The following is a 19,135-nucleotide window of genomic DNA, read 5'->3' as shown; positions in this document are numbered from 1 at the left end:
TCTTCATGATTTTTGGTATATCTGTGTACCACTTTTATGATTATTAATACATTTTAAAAATTAACACATTTTTTCCTTAGCTACTTTTTAAGCAATGATATCTTTTTTTTTTTTTTTTTTATCTCGACCTCATTTTTATGGGTTGGGCATTATACGTATCTTCATTTTACAGGGAAAGAAATGTGGGTTTAGAGGGTTGAACTTTCCCCTTTTACAGGTGAGAGGGGGCTTGACTTGGTCTCCACCATCAAAGAGACCATCACTGAAATGCAAAGAGAAACCAAACACTGGTTCTTTGGCGTTGTGCTTCCGTTGAGCCAGCTGTACGATTGATTGTTGGTAGCTCTCTGTCCCGCAGACAACCACTGCCAGTGGAAGGTCATCTGTGCACTATTTTTGCCTTTCCCAATCTCTTTGGAACAGGTGCTTGGCTTGTTTCTTATTTTTTTTTTTAAATCTTCATTTTATTGAGATATATTCACATACCATGCAGTCATACAAAACAAATCATACATTCGATTGTTCACAGTACCATTACATAGTTGTACATTCATCACCTAAATTAATCCCTGACACCTTCATTAGAAAACACACAAAAATAACAAGAATAATAATTAAAGTGAAAAAGAGCAATTAAAGTAAAAAAGAACACTGGGTACCTTTGTCTGTTTGTTTGTTTGCTTGTTTGTTTCCTTCCCCTATTTTTCTACTCATCCATCCATAAACTAGACAAAGTGGAGTGTGGTCCTTATGGCCTCCCAATCCCATTGTCACCCCTCATAAGCTACATTTTTATACAACTGTCTTCGAGATTCATGGGATCCAGGTTGTAGTTTGATAGTTTCAGGTATCTACCGCCAGCTACCCCAATTCATTAGAACCTAAAAAGGGTTGTCTAAATCGTGCATAAGAGTGCCCACCAGAGTGACCTCTCGGCTCCTTTTGGAATCTGTCTGCCTCTGAAGCTTATTTCATTTCCTTTCACATCCCCCTTTTGGTCAAGAAGATGTTCTCCATCCCACAATGCCAGGTCTACATTCCTCCCCAGGAGTCATATTCCACGTTGCCAGGGAGATTCACTCCCCTGGGTGTCTGATCCCACATAGGGGGGAGGGCAGTGATTTCACCTTTCAACTTGCTTAGGTAGAGAGAGAGGGCCACATCTGTGCAACAAAGAGGCATTTGAGAGGAGGCTCTTAGGCACAATTATAGGGAGGCCTAGCCTCTCCTTTGCAGCAACAGTCTTCCCAAGGACAAATCCTGTGGTATACGGCTCAACCCATCAAACCACCAGTCCCCTATTTCTGTGGTCATGTTAGCAACCATCGAGGTGGGGTAGGCCAATACCCCCGCATTCTCCACAGGCTCCTCAAGGGGGCTCTACATATTTTTTTCCTTGTTTTTTTTTTAACTTTTTTTTTTTAAATCAACTGTATGAAAAATAAAAAAATAATAATAATTTAAAAAAAAATACAATAAAAGAACATTTCAAGGAGACCATAACAAGGGAGTAAGAAAAAGACAATTAACCTAAGATAATTACTTTACTTCCAACATGTTCCTACTCTACCCCAAGAAAGTTACCTAATACAGCAACATTTCTGTGAACTTGTTCCTACTATACCCATCAGAAACTAACAGACCATAGTCATTCCTGGGCATTCCCAGAACGTTAAATTTACCCACGATAGCTTATCTGTTCTTCTTGGATTATTGTCCCCCTTCCTTAATTGCTCTCTTTGTCAGTCAACCTAGGGGCTTGTCAATCTTGTTGATCTTCTCAAAGAACCAACTTTTGGTGATATTTATCCTCTCTATTGTTTTTTTGGTCTCTATGTCATTTATTTCTGCTTTAATCCTTGTTATTTCTTTTCTTCTACTTGGTTTAGGATTGGTTTGCTGTTCATTTTCTAGCTTCTTCAGTTGATCCATTAGTTCTTTAATTTTGGCTCTTTCTTCCTTTTTAATATATTCGCTTAGTGCTATAAATTTCCCCCTCAGCACTGCTTTTGCTGCATCCCACAGATTTTGGTATGTTGTGTTCTCATTTTCATTCGTCTCTATATATTTAGCAATTTCTCTTGCTATTTCTTCTTTAACCCACTGATTGTTTAGGTGTGTGTTGTTTAACCTCCAGGTATTTGTGAATTTTCTAAGTCTCTGATGGTTATTGACTTCTAATTGCATTCCATTGTGGTCAGAGAATGTGCTTTGAATAATTTCAATCTTTTTAAATTTATTGAGCCTTGTTTTATGTCCCAGCATATGATCTATTCTGGAGAAAGTTCCATGAGCACTAGAGAAGTATGTGTATCCTGGTGATTTAGGATGTAATGTTCTATATATGTCTGTTAAATCTAATTCATTTATCAGATTGTTTAGGTTTTCAATTTCCTTATTGGTCTTCTGTCTGGTTGATCTAGCTATAGGAGAGAGTGATGTGTTGAAGTCTCCCACAATTATTGTGGAAACATCAATTGTTCCTTTAGTTTTGCCAGTGTTTCTCTCATGTATTTTGTGGCACCTTGATTGGGTGCATAAACATTTATGATTGTTATTTCTTCTTGTTGAAGTGCCCCTTTTATTAGTATGTAGTGGCCTTCATTGTCTCTCAAAATATCCCTGCATTTAAAGTCTATTTTATCTGAGATTAATATTGCTACACCTGCTTTCTTTTGGCTGTAGCTTGCATGAAATATTTTTTTCCATCCTTTCACTTTCAATTTCTTTGTGTCCCTGTGTCTAAGATGAGTCTCTTGTATGCAACATATTGATGGTTCATTTTTTTTAATCCATTCTGCGAATCTATACCTTTTAATTGGGGAGTTTAATCCATTTATATTCAAAGTTATAACCGTGAAGGCATTTCTTGAATCAGCCATCTTATCCTTTGGTTTATGTTTGTCATATATATTTTTTCCCTCTATTAATATCCTTTATTGTACCCATACCAAATCTCTTTAGTACTGAACCTTTCTCCAAGTCTCTCTCTCCTTTCTTTGTTTCTCTGTCTGTAGAACTCCCTTTAGTATCTCCAGTAGGGCAGGTCTCTTGTTAGCAAATTCTCTCAGCATTTGTCTGTCTGTGAAAAATTTAAGCTCCCCCTCAAATTTGAAGGAGAGCTTTGCTGGATAAAGTATTCTTGGCTGGAAATTTTTCTCACTCAGAATTTTAAATATATCGTGCCACTGCCTTCTCGCCTCCATGGTGGCTGCTGAGTAGTCACTACTTAGTCTTATGCTGTTTCCTTTGTATGTGGTGAATTGCTTTTCTCTTGCTGCTTTCAGAACTTGCTCCTTCTCTTCCATGTTTGACAGTGTGATCAGAATATGTCTCGGAGTGGGTTTATTTGGATTTATTCTATTTGGAGTTCGCTGGGCATTTATGATTTGTGTATTTATGGTGTTTAGAAGATTCGGGAAGTTTTCCCCAACCATTTCTTTGAATACTCTTCCTAGACCTTTACCCTTTTCTTCCCCTTCTGGAACACCAATGAGTCTTATATTCGGATGTTTTATATTATCTATTATATCCCTGAGGTCCATTTCGATTTTTTTGATTTTTTTCCCCATTCTTTCTTTTATGCTTTCATTTTCCATTCTGTCATCTTCCAGGTCACTGATTCGTTATTCAACTTCCTCTAATCTTGTACCATGAGTATCCAGAATCTTTTTAATTTGGTCAAAAGTTTCTTTAATTTCCATAAGATCATCTATTTTTTTATTTAGTCTTACAATGTTTTCTTTATGCTCTTCTAGGGTCTTCTTGATATCCTTTGTATCCCGTACTATGGTCTCATTGTTCATCCTTAGTTCTTTGATTAGTTGCTCTAGGGACTGTATCTCTTCTGATCTTTTGATTTGGGTGCTTGGGCTTGGGTTATCCATATCGTCTGGTTTTTTCATATGCTTTATAATTTTCTGTTGTTTTTGGCCTCTTGGCATTTGCTGAACTTGACAGGGTTCTTTTAGGATTTGCAGACCAATTGAAGTCCTTATCTCTAATTTATCAGATCTACAGCTTCGTGGAGTACACTTTCTCTAACTAACCAGCAGGTGGCGTCCACGAGCCACCTGTTCTCCACAAGCCAGTTCTCTGCTTTGCCTTTGTGATGAGTGGGGGAGTGAGTCTTGTGGGGTCCAATTGGTGTACCAAGCTTACGTGTGTAGTTGGTGTTGCCCGCCCTGTATATGGGGCGTATGTTTGGGCAGTCAGGGAGGAGGGGTGGCTCTAACAATCAAATCTCCCTGGTGTTCCTGGAGTTTTAAAGCTGCTGCAATTGTCTAATCCTTCAGTTCAGTCCTGCCACAGTCTGTCTCTGCCACTGACCCACAAGACCTTGGTATTGGCGTATGGCTCTTGAGACTTGCGAGTGGGTCCCTCTTCCAGGCCGTGCACCCCCTGGTCCTCTGTTGAGGGATGACTGTGCTATGTCACAGTGAGTGCCATCCCCTCAGGGTGGTTCTGGGCTGCTGGGCTGTGTAGGGAGGCTCCCAATCTGCTGACATGATGGCTGAATGGGGCTTTGTTAATTCACACTGCTCCACCTTCCCTACTCTGGGACAACCAGCTGAGGGTGCAGGGAAGGCTAATGTCCACGCCCAGTTTTGTGGTGTGTGCCTGTTATTTGAAGCACTTCCGTCACACAGGGTTGTCTGGGACAGCTCTGTGCTATAGGGCTGGCAACGGGCAGGAGTGTTTCCTGTCCACCAGGATGATGGCTGTGAGCGGACACCCCCCCTTTTCTTGGGAAGTTGTGGTGTTTAGTGAATTTTCTCAGCCACTGGATTATTGCCTTTTGTCTCAGAGCTCTCTTAGTTCTGCTCTTGTCTTGACCTGCCCAAATTGCAAGTCTTTGAGGCTTTCTTTACTGGGCTTCTTAGAGTAACTCTTTTAGAAACAGAAAAAAAAAAAAGATTTAAAAAAAAAAAAAAACCCTCCTCGCAGATCTAATGGGTTATCGAAATACTAAGATACAAAGCAATTAGGGCCATTAAGGAAAAATCCAGGGGGCAGAGAGATCAGTTTTTCTTCAGGATTTGCATATGAGCCTCAGGGCCTGAGCTCTGCCCTTCCCCTTTCTATGTTCACCAGAACTCCAAAAATCCTCCACTTTTATTTTGGAGTTTTTCTTGCTGTTTTTTGCTATGCCTGTCTCCTCTCTGCTGGGCTGGCTGTTCTCAGATTCTCTGGTGTCTGGTCTCAGTCTATCTATGGTTGGAGTTTGGATCAGTAGAATGAGTTTCCGATAAGAGCTGCCACTGCAGTTCTCCCTTCTCCTTCCCAGAGCTGACAGCCCCTCCTCCCAGGGGACTGAGCCTGGCAGGGAGGGGCGCAGGTCCCCTGGCCGCAAAAACTTACAGATTTCGCTGATCTCAGCAGTTCAACGTCTTCATGAGTGTTGTATGAAGTATGCCCAAAGTCAAATTGCTCTGTGGTGTCCAGTCCACGCAGTTCCTGGCTGTCTACCTACTTTCCTGGGGGAGTAACTAAAACATACAGCTCACCATTCTGCCATCTTGCCACGCCTCTCTCTTTCTCCTTTCTTTGTTTCTCTGTTGGTAGGGCTCCCTTTAGTATCTGAAGTAGGGCAGGTCTTTTATTGGCAAAGTCTCTCAGCATTTGTTTGTCTGTGAAAAATTTAAGCTCTCCCTCAAATGTGAAGGAGAGTTTTGCTGCATAAAGGATTCTTGGTTGGAAATTTTTCTCTCTCAGAATTTTAAATAAGTCATGCCACTGCCTTCTCGCCTTCATGGTGGCCGCTGAGTAGTCACAACTTAGTCTCATATTGTTTCCTTTGTATATGGTGAATTGCTTTTCTGTTGCTGCTTTCAGAACTTGGTCCTTCTCTTCAGTATTTGAGAGTCTGATCAGAATATGTCTCGGAGTGGGTTTATTTGGATTTATTCTATTTGGAGTTCGCTGAGCATTTATGCTTTGTGTATTTATATTGTGTAGAAGGTTGGGGAAATTTTCTCCAACAATTTCTTTGAATACTCTTTCTAGACCTTTACCCTTCTCTTCCCCTTCTGGGACACCAATGAGTCTTAAGTTTGGATGTTTTATTTTATCTATCATATCCCTGAGATCCATTTCGATTTTTTCGATTTTTTTCTCCATTCTTTCTTTTGTTCTTTCATTTTCTGTTCTGTGGACTTCTAGGACACTGAGACGTTGTTCAGCTTCCTCTAGTCTTGTATTGTGAATATCCAGAGTCTTTTTAATTTGGCCAACAGTTTCTTTTATTTCCAAGAGATCTTCTATTTTTTTATTTACTCTTGCAATGTCTTCTTTATGCTTTTCTAGGGTCTTCTTTATGTTGCTTATATCCTGGGCCATGGTCTTCTTGATGTCCTTTAAATCCTTTGCTTTCATTGTTTCATGTTTTCATTCCTCAATTGTAGTTCTTTGATTAATTGTGCGACGTACTCTGCCTCTTCCGATATCTTGATTTGTGTGTTTGGAGTTGGATTCTCCATATCGTCTGGTTTTATCATATGCATTAAGATTTTCTGTTGTTTTTGGCCTCTTGGCATTTGCTTTGCTTGATAGGGTTCTTTCAAGTTGTAAAAAAAAAAAAAAAATACCTATCTAATTTTTCAGAAACACGGTTTGGTGGTGTACACTTTCTCTAACTAACCAGCAGATGGCGTCTGTGAGTCACCTATACCCCTCAAGTCAGTTCTCCACCTTGTCCCCGCGGTGTGTGGGGAAATGATTCTTGTGGGGCTCAGTTGGAGAACTCAGTTTGGGTGTGTTGCTGGAGCCGTCCACCCTGAATGTGGGGCATGTATACGGGTGGCCAGGGAGGAAGGGCAGTTTTCATATTCAAATCCCCCAGGTTCCCGGGGATTCAAGGTCACTGCAAGTTTCATTTCAGCCCCAGACCCTCTCTCTCGCTGTCCCACAAACCACCAGACTTGGCGCAGTGTCCTTGGGTTCTCTGAGCAGGTCCCCCCGCCCAGGCGCGATCCTCCAGGACCTCTGCCAAGGGAATGCCATGCTACATCACCAGTGCACGCTGTCCCTCAAGGGAAGCCCCAGGCCGCTGGGCCATGCCGGGGCGCTTTCAACCTGATGCAAAGATGGCCGAATGGGGCATCTCCACATGCCCCTCCTCGCACGTTCCTCCTTCCCAGCTCCAGGACAACTGGTGGGGCTCTGGGCTGTGGGCACGGCCCTGGGCAGGAGTTTATCCAGCCCTCCGGGGAGCCAGCTGCTAGCTGCGGGGTTTCTTTCTGCTTATGGCTCTCCCCTCCGTTCCCCCGGCCCCAAGGGTATCTGCAGCTGGCTATCTTCCAGGCCAGACACCGAGAGGCCAGCCCAGCCCCCTCTTGCTGTGTTTTACTGCGTGGTTCCCCCTGTGGCAGCTGCAGCCGCTCCTGGGTTTTTCCTTTTTTTTTTTTTTTAAAGAGCCCATCAGTCTCCAAACACCAAACCCTGGCTTTCCCAGACCACCGCGCAGCTGCGGATCTTCCAGCCTGCTTACTCACTCGTTTCAGAGTGCAGTCTCCAGGTTTCACCAAGTATACGGCCCCTGTGGAACTAGAGATGGGAAATTTTCATTGATTATTTCCTCTATTATTGCTTCTGCCCCTTTACACTTCTCTTCTCCCTCTGGGACATCCATGACATGTACATTCAAGCGTTTCATGTTGTCATTCAATCCCTGAGATGGTGCTTATATTTTTCCATTCTTTTCCCCATCTGTTCTTCCATGTGTAGGATTTCAGGTATCTTGTTCTCCAGTTCCTGAGTGTTTTCTTCTGCCTCTTGAGACCTGCTGTTGTATGCCTCCATTGTATCTTTCATCTCTTGTGTTGTGCCTTTCATTTCCATAAATTCTGTCAGTTGTTTTTTCAAACTTTTGATTTCTACCTTATGTACACCCAGTGTTTTCATTATATGCTTCATCTCTTTTGCTGTATCTTCCCTAAACTTTTTGAATTTATTTAGCATTAGTTGTTTTAATTCCTATATCTCAGTTGAAGTGCAAGCTTGTTCCTTTGGGCCATACCTTTGTTTTTCTTAGTGTAAGCTGTGGTTTTCTGTTGTGTAGGTATCTGCTTTCCTTGGTTATCCCAATCAGGTTTTCCCAGACCAGAACTGGCTCAGGTCCCAGAAGGAGGAAATATTCAGCACCAGGTTTCTCTGACAGTGTGTCTTAGAAGACTGACACCCCATGAGGCCTCAAGGTGCTGTGCTCTTCCTAACCTGCCCAGCAGGTGGTGCCTGTCAGCTTGTCACTCCTGACTAGTGTAAGGAGGTGTGGCTCCTTTAATTCTCAGCTGAAGTTGTTTCTGGTGTGATTGTTTTCCCCAGGCCCTAGGATCTGGTTCTGAATGGAAGGTGGGTAGTAGAGCTGGGCACCACCTCTTTCCTCCTAGGGAAGATACACCCCCTAGAGAATTTTCATTTGAATTTAAATAGGTTCTTTGTCTCTCTGACTCCACCATCTCCACCCTTGTCTGGGTCAGAGCTCTGCAAACTGAAAATGGCTGAGGCTTTCTCCACCGCAGAGCTCTGCGAACTGAAAATGGCTGAGGCTTTCTCCACTGAGCCGCTCAGATTTAGAGAGAGAAAAAGGAACAGAGGGCCCCCTTTCAGGGTCAGTCCACGGCCCCCAGTTTCACCCATTGGCCAGAGATAGCACCTGGTCCTCTGGGCTCCACCTCCCAAGACAAAGAAGTCCCCTGGCTCTTCAAGGTCAGTCATCACTAAAAGCTCATTGGGGATTTGAAGCTTGCATTGAGCAGTCAAGTTTGCCAATTATAACCCCAGTTGGAGCTGGCCTGAGGTATATTCGTTTGTTCAGAGAGTGCTGCTCTCTACCTCAGTGAGGCTTTGCAGTTTGTATGGCTGTTGGGGGAGGGGGCTCCCGGCTTGTGTCCACAGTTTCTACTCACAGATTCCACGCTGCAATCTCAGGCATTCCTCCCAATCCAGGTTGGTGCACAATGTGTGATTAGTCATGGTTGTCCCTCAGCAGTTATTCCAGATCATTTACTAGTTGTTCCTGGTTGTTTATTAGTTGCTCCAGGGGGACTAACTAACTTCCATTCTTCTCTATGCTGCCATCTTCTTCCATCCCCTCCCTATATGGTGTTTTAGATTTTTGGTACATACATAAATTGCATACAAATTGTTCATAATGTCTGTTGCTGATCTGCAGAACAACCAATAAAATCTCAATTATGAAAGAAAAAAATTAGTCTTCCCTGACCTCTGTCTAAATTCTGTACAGTTTCTCTTCATAACCCTCATCATCATCTGTAATAATGATTCTCTTCCCAACTTTCAAATAGAACATTTTGGGGGCATTTTTATTTCTATGTTCTCACCGTATCTTATATATATCATGCACATATATATAATAATTGTATTTACATATTTGTTTCTCCACAAGACTGTAAGCTTCTTGAGGGCATAGATTGTGTTTTTCATCCTTGTAATCCTAGCAGTTACCACAGTACCTGGAACATGACAGGAATGGGAAGTTGAATGAAAGAACAAACAAATAAGCAAAATGAATGGACCAAATATTCCTTGAGGACCTCACCTGAATGAGCTGGTGGTGTTCAATAATAAGTGTTAAATTTAATTCAAATATAAACAACAAAATAGTTTTCAAAATCTGTGTGATTTTCTTTTTTAAATATTCATATTGATTACGCCTTTCCGTAATATAATACTTCTCAATAGGAATGCTAAAGAATTTGGGAGGGATTATTCTTCATTGTGCAGCACTATTCTGAGCAAAGAATGTGAACATGACCCCACCAAATGTTATTTGATGGCCTCCAATCACTGTGACAACCATCCACACCCGTTTCCACATGTCCTCACCCTGGGGAAGAGGACAATATTATCCTCAGTTGAGAATCACTGCTTTAGAGAAAAGTGCTAGTATACTGATAAATGGCAACTGAGCTTGAAAATTCTCATTCCACCAGCATTTGGCTGAGAACTATAACTCCATTAAATCATCAGAGTTCTGAGGACAAGTGTGGTGGTTTTAAGCTACATGTACCCCCAAAAAACATGTTCTTAAATTTAACACATTCCTGTGAATGTGGACCCATTGTAACTAGGACCCTTTGACCCTTTGATGAGGCTACTTCAGTTAAGGTGTGACCCACCTCATTCAGGATGGGTCTTAATCCTATTAATGGAGTCCTTTATAAATGGAATGAATACAGAGAAAGAGAGAAAAAAACCATGGAAGCAAGAAGCTGAAAGCAACAAAAGCCAGAAGAGAAAGGAGAGACTGGTAAACACTGTCATGTGCCTTGCCATGTGGCAGAGTTGCCGAGGAGCCAAGAATGACTGGCAGCCAGCCTTTGGGAAGAAAGCATCACCTTAAAGATGCCTAATTTGGACATGGTCTCAGCCTCAAACTGCAAACAAATCCCATTGTTTAAGCCAACCCATTTCATTGTATCTGCTTTCAGCAGCCTAGGAAACTAAAACAAGAGGAATGTAAAACTAAAAAGAAAAGAATAAAGCAGATAGGGATCATACCTCTTAGCCACATCACTGGGTTTCTCCCCTGCTTTGTTGGTAATATTACTGTCTGCTCCCATTTTAATTAACCACTGCAAACACTTGATATGGCCTTGTCCAGCAGCTGAAATAAAATGGGAAATACTCAAGACAAGAGTTATTATTATTAATAACAATTTTCTAAAACTTTGGACAGTACCATTTACAGTGTATTTTCATACATTATCTCTTCTGATCCTTGCAATAGCCAACAAAATAAGCTGAGATGTTACTTTCTCTATTTCATTTATTCATTCATTAGACATTTAATTATATATCTAATGTGGACTTTATATACAGATAGAAAAGTGTAAGCTCAAAGAGGTTATTTAATGTTACACAGCTAGTAAGTCATGGACTTGAAACTAGAATCTAGGTTTTCCTAATCTGGAGTGCTCACCTGCTGCTACATATAGCCCTGGACCAATCTTGTGTCAGACCAGGATGTGAGCACATCCCAGCCACAGGGACCTATACAGACTGAAAATCTTGCTCCATCTTGTACACATACTTTATTCCTCTTCTCACAACTCAAAATTTGCAGGCCCCTCAAACGACACTTGATCTAAACTGTTAACAAACTTCTAAAATTTGGGATGGTACCATTTGTAAGTATTAAATATTGTTCTCAAAACATACATTCAATATTAATTTTTAGCTCTACAACTTTGCTTTACGTGTCTTCCTACCTAATGTCCATCATTCAACTACGTGCTCATATAATTTTTATCTATTCTTCTAGATCATCCCAAGACTCAGGAAAACTGGAAGGAAAAAATGAAACAGACTTCAAAGACCTGAGTTTAAATCTACTAATTAGTGTGAATCTTGAGGACAGGGTTGTGATCTTCATATTCCCAGAATTTAGTGAGTGGTTGGTACACATAGACCCTCAATAAATGTCTATACGGTAAGTGAATGAATGAATGAATGAAAAAACGATTGAAATCTCAAGCATTACTATTACTACCTCTGTAACCTTGGGCAAGGCACCTAACCTCTCTGAACCTCAATTTTCTCATTTTTTACAGAGATGATTTCATGTTTTTAAGAACAGCACATTGCTGCTTCATAAATTTCAATAAGGATTAAATGTGCTAAGAGCTTTTACACTCTGTTAAATGCCATATAAACATAAATCCCCAGGAATGCCTCCTTAATAATTTGACCCTTAGCAACTTCTTCCAATCCTCAGTTACTATTGCATGTGTTTTAACAACAAATATTTGTTGTCATTAATTACATTCTGTCTTATAACAATCTCTAGTTGTTTCACAGTATAAATAAGTACCTCATTAACAGTAAGTCTGGATCTCATACAGTCTCCCTAGTGTGGGAACATGGCTGTTGCTAAATATATACTTGCCTCTTCAAAGATGAGTTTAGCCCAGTATTTCCAATATATCATACAGGTAATGTTTAAAAGGGGTGGGGGGGGTGGGATAGGTGGGGAAGGGCTAAGTTAATATCTACAATGAAATACAATAAAAAATTTTACACAAGATACTTACTGTAGACTGATTGGAATATGTTGATTAATTTGATCATTTTATAAAAGAACTATAAAATTATGCAATGACTTGAAATTTTTTAGAAATCACTTGAAATAACTGGGTTTAAGAACAAAGAGGAGGTCTGGGGCTTGTTTGAACTGGTTTTCCCTCCATTTCCCTTGTTCCATGCTGTCTCTGTGTGAGGACGAGACTTGTTCCTTTCTTATAGAGGTCGTGCATCCTGTTGAAAGAATAGCCCAAGGTGGAAATGAGGTCTTCTAAAGTTTACTCTAGAGCTTCCCTCACCAGACTCCTAAAGCAATAAGCATCTTGGAGTGCAAGGTACCGCTTTATTTCCGACAACTTGGGGGCTCGTCTGGGATCCGAAGCTTCGGAGGGGGACCCCCGAGGTGGACAAAGGGAAGGCGCACCCCGCTGATTGAGCGGTCTCGGACTCCGCCATTGGGGGCCCATCTCTGGCAGCTAAAGGGCCCGAGACCAGATGCTTGGATCTGCCGGTTGTGGATGAGAAAAGGGGGAAAAGGAAGGGCTTGCCTCTGTTTGACCAGGCAACTCCGTGCACGGACCAAGGCACCATGGACTGCTGGCTCAGACCCCGCCTCTTGAATTTGCTGCCCATCGACATCAGCCTGGCAGCTGGGTTCTGATCCAGTCATGAAGAGAATCCAAACTTCAACCGATCTGGGAAGGACCCTATCAAGTCTTGCTGACAACTAAGATGGCAGTCCAAACGGCAGAAAGAGGCTGGACTCATTACACACGAGTGAAGGGACCAGTGCCTGAACCAGAAAATAAGTATCCAGCAACTCAACCTGAATCCTGGAAAGTGACTCCTACCTCAGATCCCCTAAGGATCACTTTAAATAGGCAACATTTGAAAGAACATACTAGGAGAGAGGGAGGGCTGGATTAAACCCTGTGTTTGCATTGTGCTCTGTGTATAGCTTAATGATGAAATTGCTTATACTGATCATAATGTTCTATATTCAAGGAGTAACAGGTTCTGCTAAGCTGGTTATAAGTGTAGTCAAAAGCTTAAAGTCTCAAACTGTACAATTTGATGTTTGTCAAGTAATGAGCTGTAAAAATCTAAAACATCAGCAACAACTGAGGGAGGAATATAAGCATTTATGTAAGCAGACTGTTCAAATAGAAAGCAAGATTGTTGGGGGGTGAACATTTGAGAGTATAACTTATGAGACACCTAACCCCTGTTATTCTTGGAACACTGCTTGGTGGACCACACAGTATGAGGGATGGGTCTTACCCAGGTTGGAGGAAAAACCATTAAGGGAAACTTGGCTGGAATTTAACTCTCCAGTTCAAATTGACCCCAAGGTCATTAGAATACTTAAGGCCAAAGGCTTAAAGCAAACCACAGAAATAGAGACAGGTTATGGAAATACAAATGCCTGGGTAGAATGGGGCAAACATACCATCCAGAGTCTAAACAGAAGTGGCTGTTATGCTTGTACAACCAAACAACCCACTGTTCAGATTATGCCCTTCCCCTTGGGGATGAAAAAGCATGAAAGGGAGTTTAAATGTATAACACTCCTCTTTCAAAATTCTACTCCTGGTGAAAGTTGTAGTACGTTGTCCTCCCTTTTCCCTCCAGTCCAGAAGGGAAGTGTCAAAGCCAAACCAGCATCTCACCTTGGTCCCGGAAACCACTCTGCCTGTCTCTCCAGATGGGAAGAAGGGCTCCAGGATCTTGGTACCATGGCTTTGTGTACACAGGTGTGGAATGTGAGCAAGGATAGTACTGGCAACTTCTCCAGCCTAACTATACCCCGAACAGACCTCTGGTGGTACTGTGGGAAGGGCATCCTCTGGCCAACACTACCTGAAAGGTGGGGAGGAACCTGTGCTCTGGTTCAATTGGCTATCTCATTTACCCTGGCATTTGAAAGTAATAAGAAAGTACCAACCCAAGGCAAAGGAGAAAAGAAAAATGTACAAAATGTACCTAATTCCTTCAATAAAAAAATGTTTGTTGATAGTATAGGGGTTCCCCAGAAAGTTCCTAATGAGTTTAAAGCTAAAAATCAAGTAGCTGCAGAATTTAAATCATCCTTATTCTGGTGGGTCACCATCAATAAAAACGTCAATCATCAGCTAAAATTTATCAACTATACCAGGGATGTCATTAAAGAAATAGCAGAACAGTTAGATGCCACTAGCCGAATGGCATGGGAAAACAGAATGGCCCTAGACATGATGCTAGCTGGAAAAGGAGGCGTCTGTGCTATAGTTGGGGGAAATTGTTGTACATTCATCCCCAATAATACCACACCTAATGGAACTATCACCTAAGCCCTACAAGGCTTAACAGCCTTATTTCAAAAACTAGAAAAGAGTTCTAGCATTAACAACCCACTCACAGAATGGTTGGAAAACTGGTTCAAGAAATGGAAAGGAATTGCAACATCTATTTTAATTTTCCTTATCATTCCAGCCAAAATGTTTATAACAGCTGGGTGCTACATAATCCCATGTGCTCAAAGGCTAGTTCAAAAACCCATCAAAACCACTAGAATCAAAAATAAGAAAGATCCCTATGATGAGAAATGTGAAAAAGCCCTTAGCAAATTTGAGAATCTAAAATGTGAAAACTAAGTGTTTAAAAAGAAAGAGGAGGGAATCTGTGGGAGAGGAATGAGTTTCGTTGTCACGTGGAGACAGCATGGAGTAAGGGAGGTGGAGGCAAGGCCAGTTTGAACAAGCCCCAGACAAAGAGAAGAGAGAATCTGCCTGCTCCTTATATGGAAAAGTAACCATGGTTACTGGAATGTAAAGGGATATGAGGTAAAATCAGAGGCGGGAAGTCACAGCAAATATATATCTATATATAAATATCTATATCTATATCTATATCTATCTATATCTATCTATCTATCTATCTATCTATATAAATTTTTTAACTAAATGAACTCTCTGGGATAGGCTGATCAGTTCAAAATCTCAATAATGAGCTAGTTGGCTCTCTGGGATTGGCTGTACAAATTTAAATCTCAAAGAATAAATTAGTTAGTGTTCTCGGATAGGCTGTAACCTCTGTAGTACCCAGTCAGTGGAGAAACAGGGGAGGGACTTGCGAATTAGGAGTAGGAGATTTAAAGATCGCCATTCTCTTCCTCTGGCGCGCCAGCCTTCCCCGTGTTTGGCTGGACGCCCTATCTTGCAAGATCATAAATAAATTCTTTTCTCCTCCAAAAAAAAAAAAAAAAAAAAAAAAAAAAAAAAAAAAAAAAAAAAAAAAAAGAACAAAGAGGAAATCACATTGGTCTGAAACAATTATTAAATACTAAGAAGACTGCCTCAATAATAGATTTTGCAATTATTGAACCAAAGTAATAATGAAAGAAAAAGCAGACAGACTGACAAAATGTGGGATTCTAAAATGTGAATTAAACTATAAACTTTTATTTGCCCAATGTGTGTATAATCTAAATATACAGGAAAAGGCTAATGTCCACAAGAATGCCCCTTCACCCAGCTGTGGCCCACTTACCACCCCTACCCCTGCACCATACCAATGGATACATTCCTAGCCCCAGGACTCCTTGATGGACAGAATGACAGAGAAGGGAACCCCTTCTGGTTCCTCTTTTGGTTCCTCCAGACTTTCATCCCTCTCCACCCACCCTCTCTAGCTTATAAAACTACTGGTACACACAGTGCTTAGATTCTATACTTCAGATACATTACGAATTAAAGTTTAAGCTGAAAACCTTAACAACAGGATCAGAATCTGTGATTTGTAAACTGCCAGAAGTTATTTATGAAATGAAGTTCAATTCAAACTATCTTTTCCCTTTAAGAGTTTTAGAAGAATTACCTGCCATCAAATCATGGAGAACTTTTTTTTTTTTAATCTTCATTTTATTGAGATATATTCATATACCACGCAGTCATACAAAACAAATCGTACATTCAATTGTTCACAGTACCATTACATAGTTGTACATTCATCATCTAAATCAATCCCTGACACCTTCATTAGCACACACACAAAAATAACAAGAATAATAATTAAAGTGAAAAAGAGCAATTGAAGTAAAAAAGAACACTGGGTACCTTTGTTTGTTTGTTTCCTTCCCCTATTTTTCTACTCATCCATCCATAAACTAGACACAGGGAAATGTGGTCCTTATGGCTTTCCCAATCCCACTGTCACCCCTCATAAGCTACATTTTTATACAATTGTCTTCGAGATTCACAGGTTCTGGGTTGTAGTTTGATAGTTTCAGGTATCCACCACCAGCTACCCCAATTCTTTAGAACCTAAAAAGGGTTGTCTAAATTGTGCGTAAGAGTGCCCACCAGAGTGACCTCTCGGCTCCTGTTGGAATCTCTCTGCCACTCAAGTTTATTTCATTTCCTTTCACATCTCCGTTTTGGTCAAGAAGATGTTCTCCGTCCCACGATGCCGGGTCTACATTCCTCCCCGGGAGTCATATTCCACGTTGCCAGGGAGATTCACTCCTCTGGGTGTCTGATCCCATGTAGGGGGGAGGGCAGTGATTTCACCTTTCAAGTTGGCTTAGCTAGAGAGAGAGGGCCACATCTGAGCAACAAAGAGGCATTCGGGAGGAGGCCCTTAGGCACAATTATAGGGAGGCCTAGCCTCTCCTTTATAGCAACCGTCTTCCCAAGGGTAAAACCTATGGTAGAGGGCTCAACCCATCAAACCACCAGTCCCCTATGTCTGTGGTCATGTTAGCAACCATCGAGGTGGGGTAGGCCAATACCCCTGCATTCTCCACAGGCTCCTCAAGGGGGCTCTACATATTTTTTTCCTTTTTTTTTTTAACTTTCTTTTCTTTTTTAAATCAACTGTATGAAAAAAAAAAATTAAAAAAAAAAACATACAATAAAAGAACATTTCAAAGAGACCATAACAAGGGAGTAAGAAAAAGACAACTAACCTAAGATAACTGCTTTACTCATGGAGAACTTTTAACATAATATTACAAATGAGGCAGAATGGTTATTGCAGATGCAGTCAGTTAAAGATTAAGTTTGTGGTATTATAAATGAAAGGAAGATTGGCAAGAATAATTCCTAGAATACATACTTCCAACACTGCGTCAACAATCTGACAAAGTGAGGTTAAAAAACAAAATCCTAATCAATATTATAGAATTCCCACATGGAAAGAAGTAAAGTACAGAGCAGGGAGAGGGGCAGATATCTTGAAAATTTGTTGACATCTAATGTTCATTGATTTCTATGGAAGTAAAGACATTTTTACACGGTAAAAAGTATAAAAAAGAAAATACTGTTACACCCTTTTTTTCAAGAGATGTGATTTCTATTTTAGCATAAATCAATAGGTCATTTTTAGTCCAAAGGATGTTAGTACTAAGAAACGTGTCTAGCAGTGAACTCCACATCTTAACATGAGAATGTCACTGCAGAATTTCCATTGGAATCACCCTCAATTGTGCTAATATGTGACCGTCTGACATCGCACTTGAATTAAATTAAGCACTTTGAGTACCACATAACTTAGACCTATATTCTCTAGGGCATCAGAAAAAAGTTTTCCATTTTCATGTTCCTGAGAGAACATTATTTTTTAAAGTAAATAAGTCAGCAGCAATTGTGTCAAAAGTGAAAATGAAGCAGGAATCATAAAAACTTACCCTTATGCATAAGAGTAGCTCCATTATTGTCACGCTCATTAACACTGATAACTCCATCTTCTATTAATTTCTTAAGCATTTCCAAATCACCCTTAGAGGCTGCCACATGACCTGGAAATGCTAAAGCTATGAATAAAAAACATAGCATTTCAATAAGCACATGAGTTCATTCTTTCCCCTGCTTTAAGCAGTCACAAATTTTGTTTTAATATTATCCCTAGTGTGAGGCTGTTATATTAGACTTAGTTCAGTTGAAGCAATGAAAAGTAATAAAAAGAGAACCATAAAGTAAGATTATTACTAATTGTGCAGCCCTTCCTCTCTTCAAGACCCCAAACATGCCAGGAGAAGTGTTATGCCAGAACTATACCTAATCAAATTTCCTTTTTCCTTATGATACTACAAAACACAGGGAATATAATTAAGACAAACTTTGTCTCAAGGGCTGCATTTCACAGACCACTCTTTCTCTGTTTGCAAGGAAGTGAATAAAGCAAAATGAAATGGAGGCAGAAAATGTGTGTGTGTGTGAGAGAGAGAGAGAGAGAGCGCGCGCATCTAACTTGGTGCCTAGCACATAGTAGGTGCTTGAAAAAAATGTTAATGATAATAACCACATATATTGAGCCCTTCATGAACGCCAGGCACTGCAGTAAGCATTGTAAGGATTGCATCATTTAAAGCTCTTCACAACTCTGAGTTATAGCTATTCCCATTTTCACAGATGAGGAAACTGAAGTTCAGAAAGATTAAGGGACTTTCCCAGTATCACATAAGTGATGGAGCCAAGATTGATCTGAATTCACTCCTGCTTTGCAACATTACCTTCTCTCCTAAAGGTAAATGGAAGGGTCTGAATTTGAGGAAAGGAGCAATAAGTACTAATCTCAAGAAGGGGAGTCAGTAGAAGCTCAGAAAGGAATTGAAAAATAAAGAGAGTTTGGATGAATTAGTTAAATAGTGAATTAACACTACTGGCAAAAAAAACTAAATGGGAATGACAATTTTTTTCTTGAAAAGTACTTACAAATATCTGACTATAATATTTCAAAATAATGATTCAAAGATTCAATGAGATAATATGTATTTAAGCACCTAGCACGGTACCTGGAACACAGCATAAATTCAATCAACTTTCTCCGTTCTTCTGTGTAATATATGCCATATCACCCATGATCCTTAATAGATACTAGTCCTATATCTGCTCCTATGTGACCTGGGGCAAGTAATTTCTCGCTAAGCTTCAGTTTCCCCAAGTAAAATAAGAAATTTATTTACATAATGACCTCTCAGGATCCTTCCAGGTCTGTCACTCTATAATTCAGGAGTACCCTGTTTTCATTAAAAGCTCAAAAACTTGAAGGGCTCCGATATTGTTTCCATGTCAAAATCAGTATGTATAAAGAAGCATTCATTGAAAATGGGCAC

General features: G+C 40.5%; 1 protein-coding gene across 1 annotated transcript in view; it reads right to left on the bottom strand.

Moving 5' to 3' along the window:
• Positions 1–19,135, bottom strand: part of ANKRD42 (ankyrin repeat domain 42) — a 129,282-nt gene that overhangs the window by 53,613 nt on the left and 56,534 nt on the right. The window contains 2 exon segments of the mRNA XM_037839766.1: positions 10,522–10,627; positions 17,708–17,833. Coding sequence (XP_037695694.1) covers positions 10,522–10,627; positions 17,708–17,833 — 232 coding nt within the window.

Source organism: Choloepus didactylus, chromosome 6 (assembly GCF_015220235.1).
Source record: "Choloepus didactylus isolate mChoDid1 chromosome 6, mChoDid1.pri, whole genome shotgun sequence".
NCBI lineage: Eukaryota > Metazoa > Chordata > Mammalia > Pilosa > Megalonychidae > Choloepus > Choloepus didactylus.
Note: the sequence above shows the minus strand (reverse complement) of the source record. Positions and strands in the feature narration are given on the sequence as shown.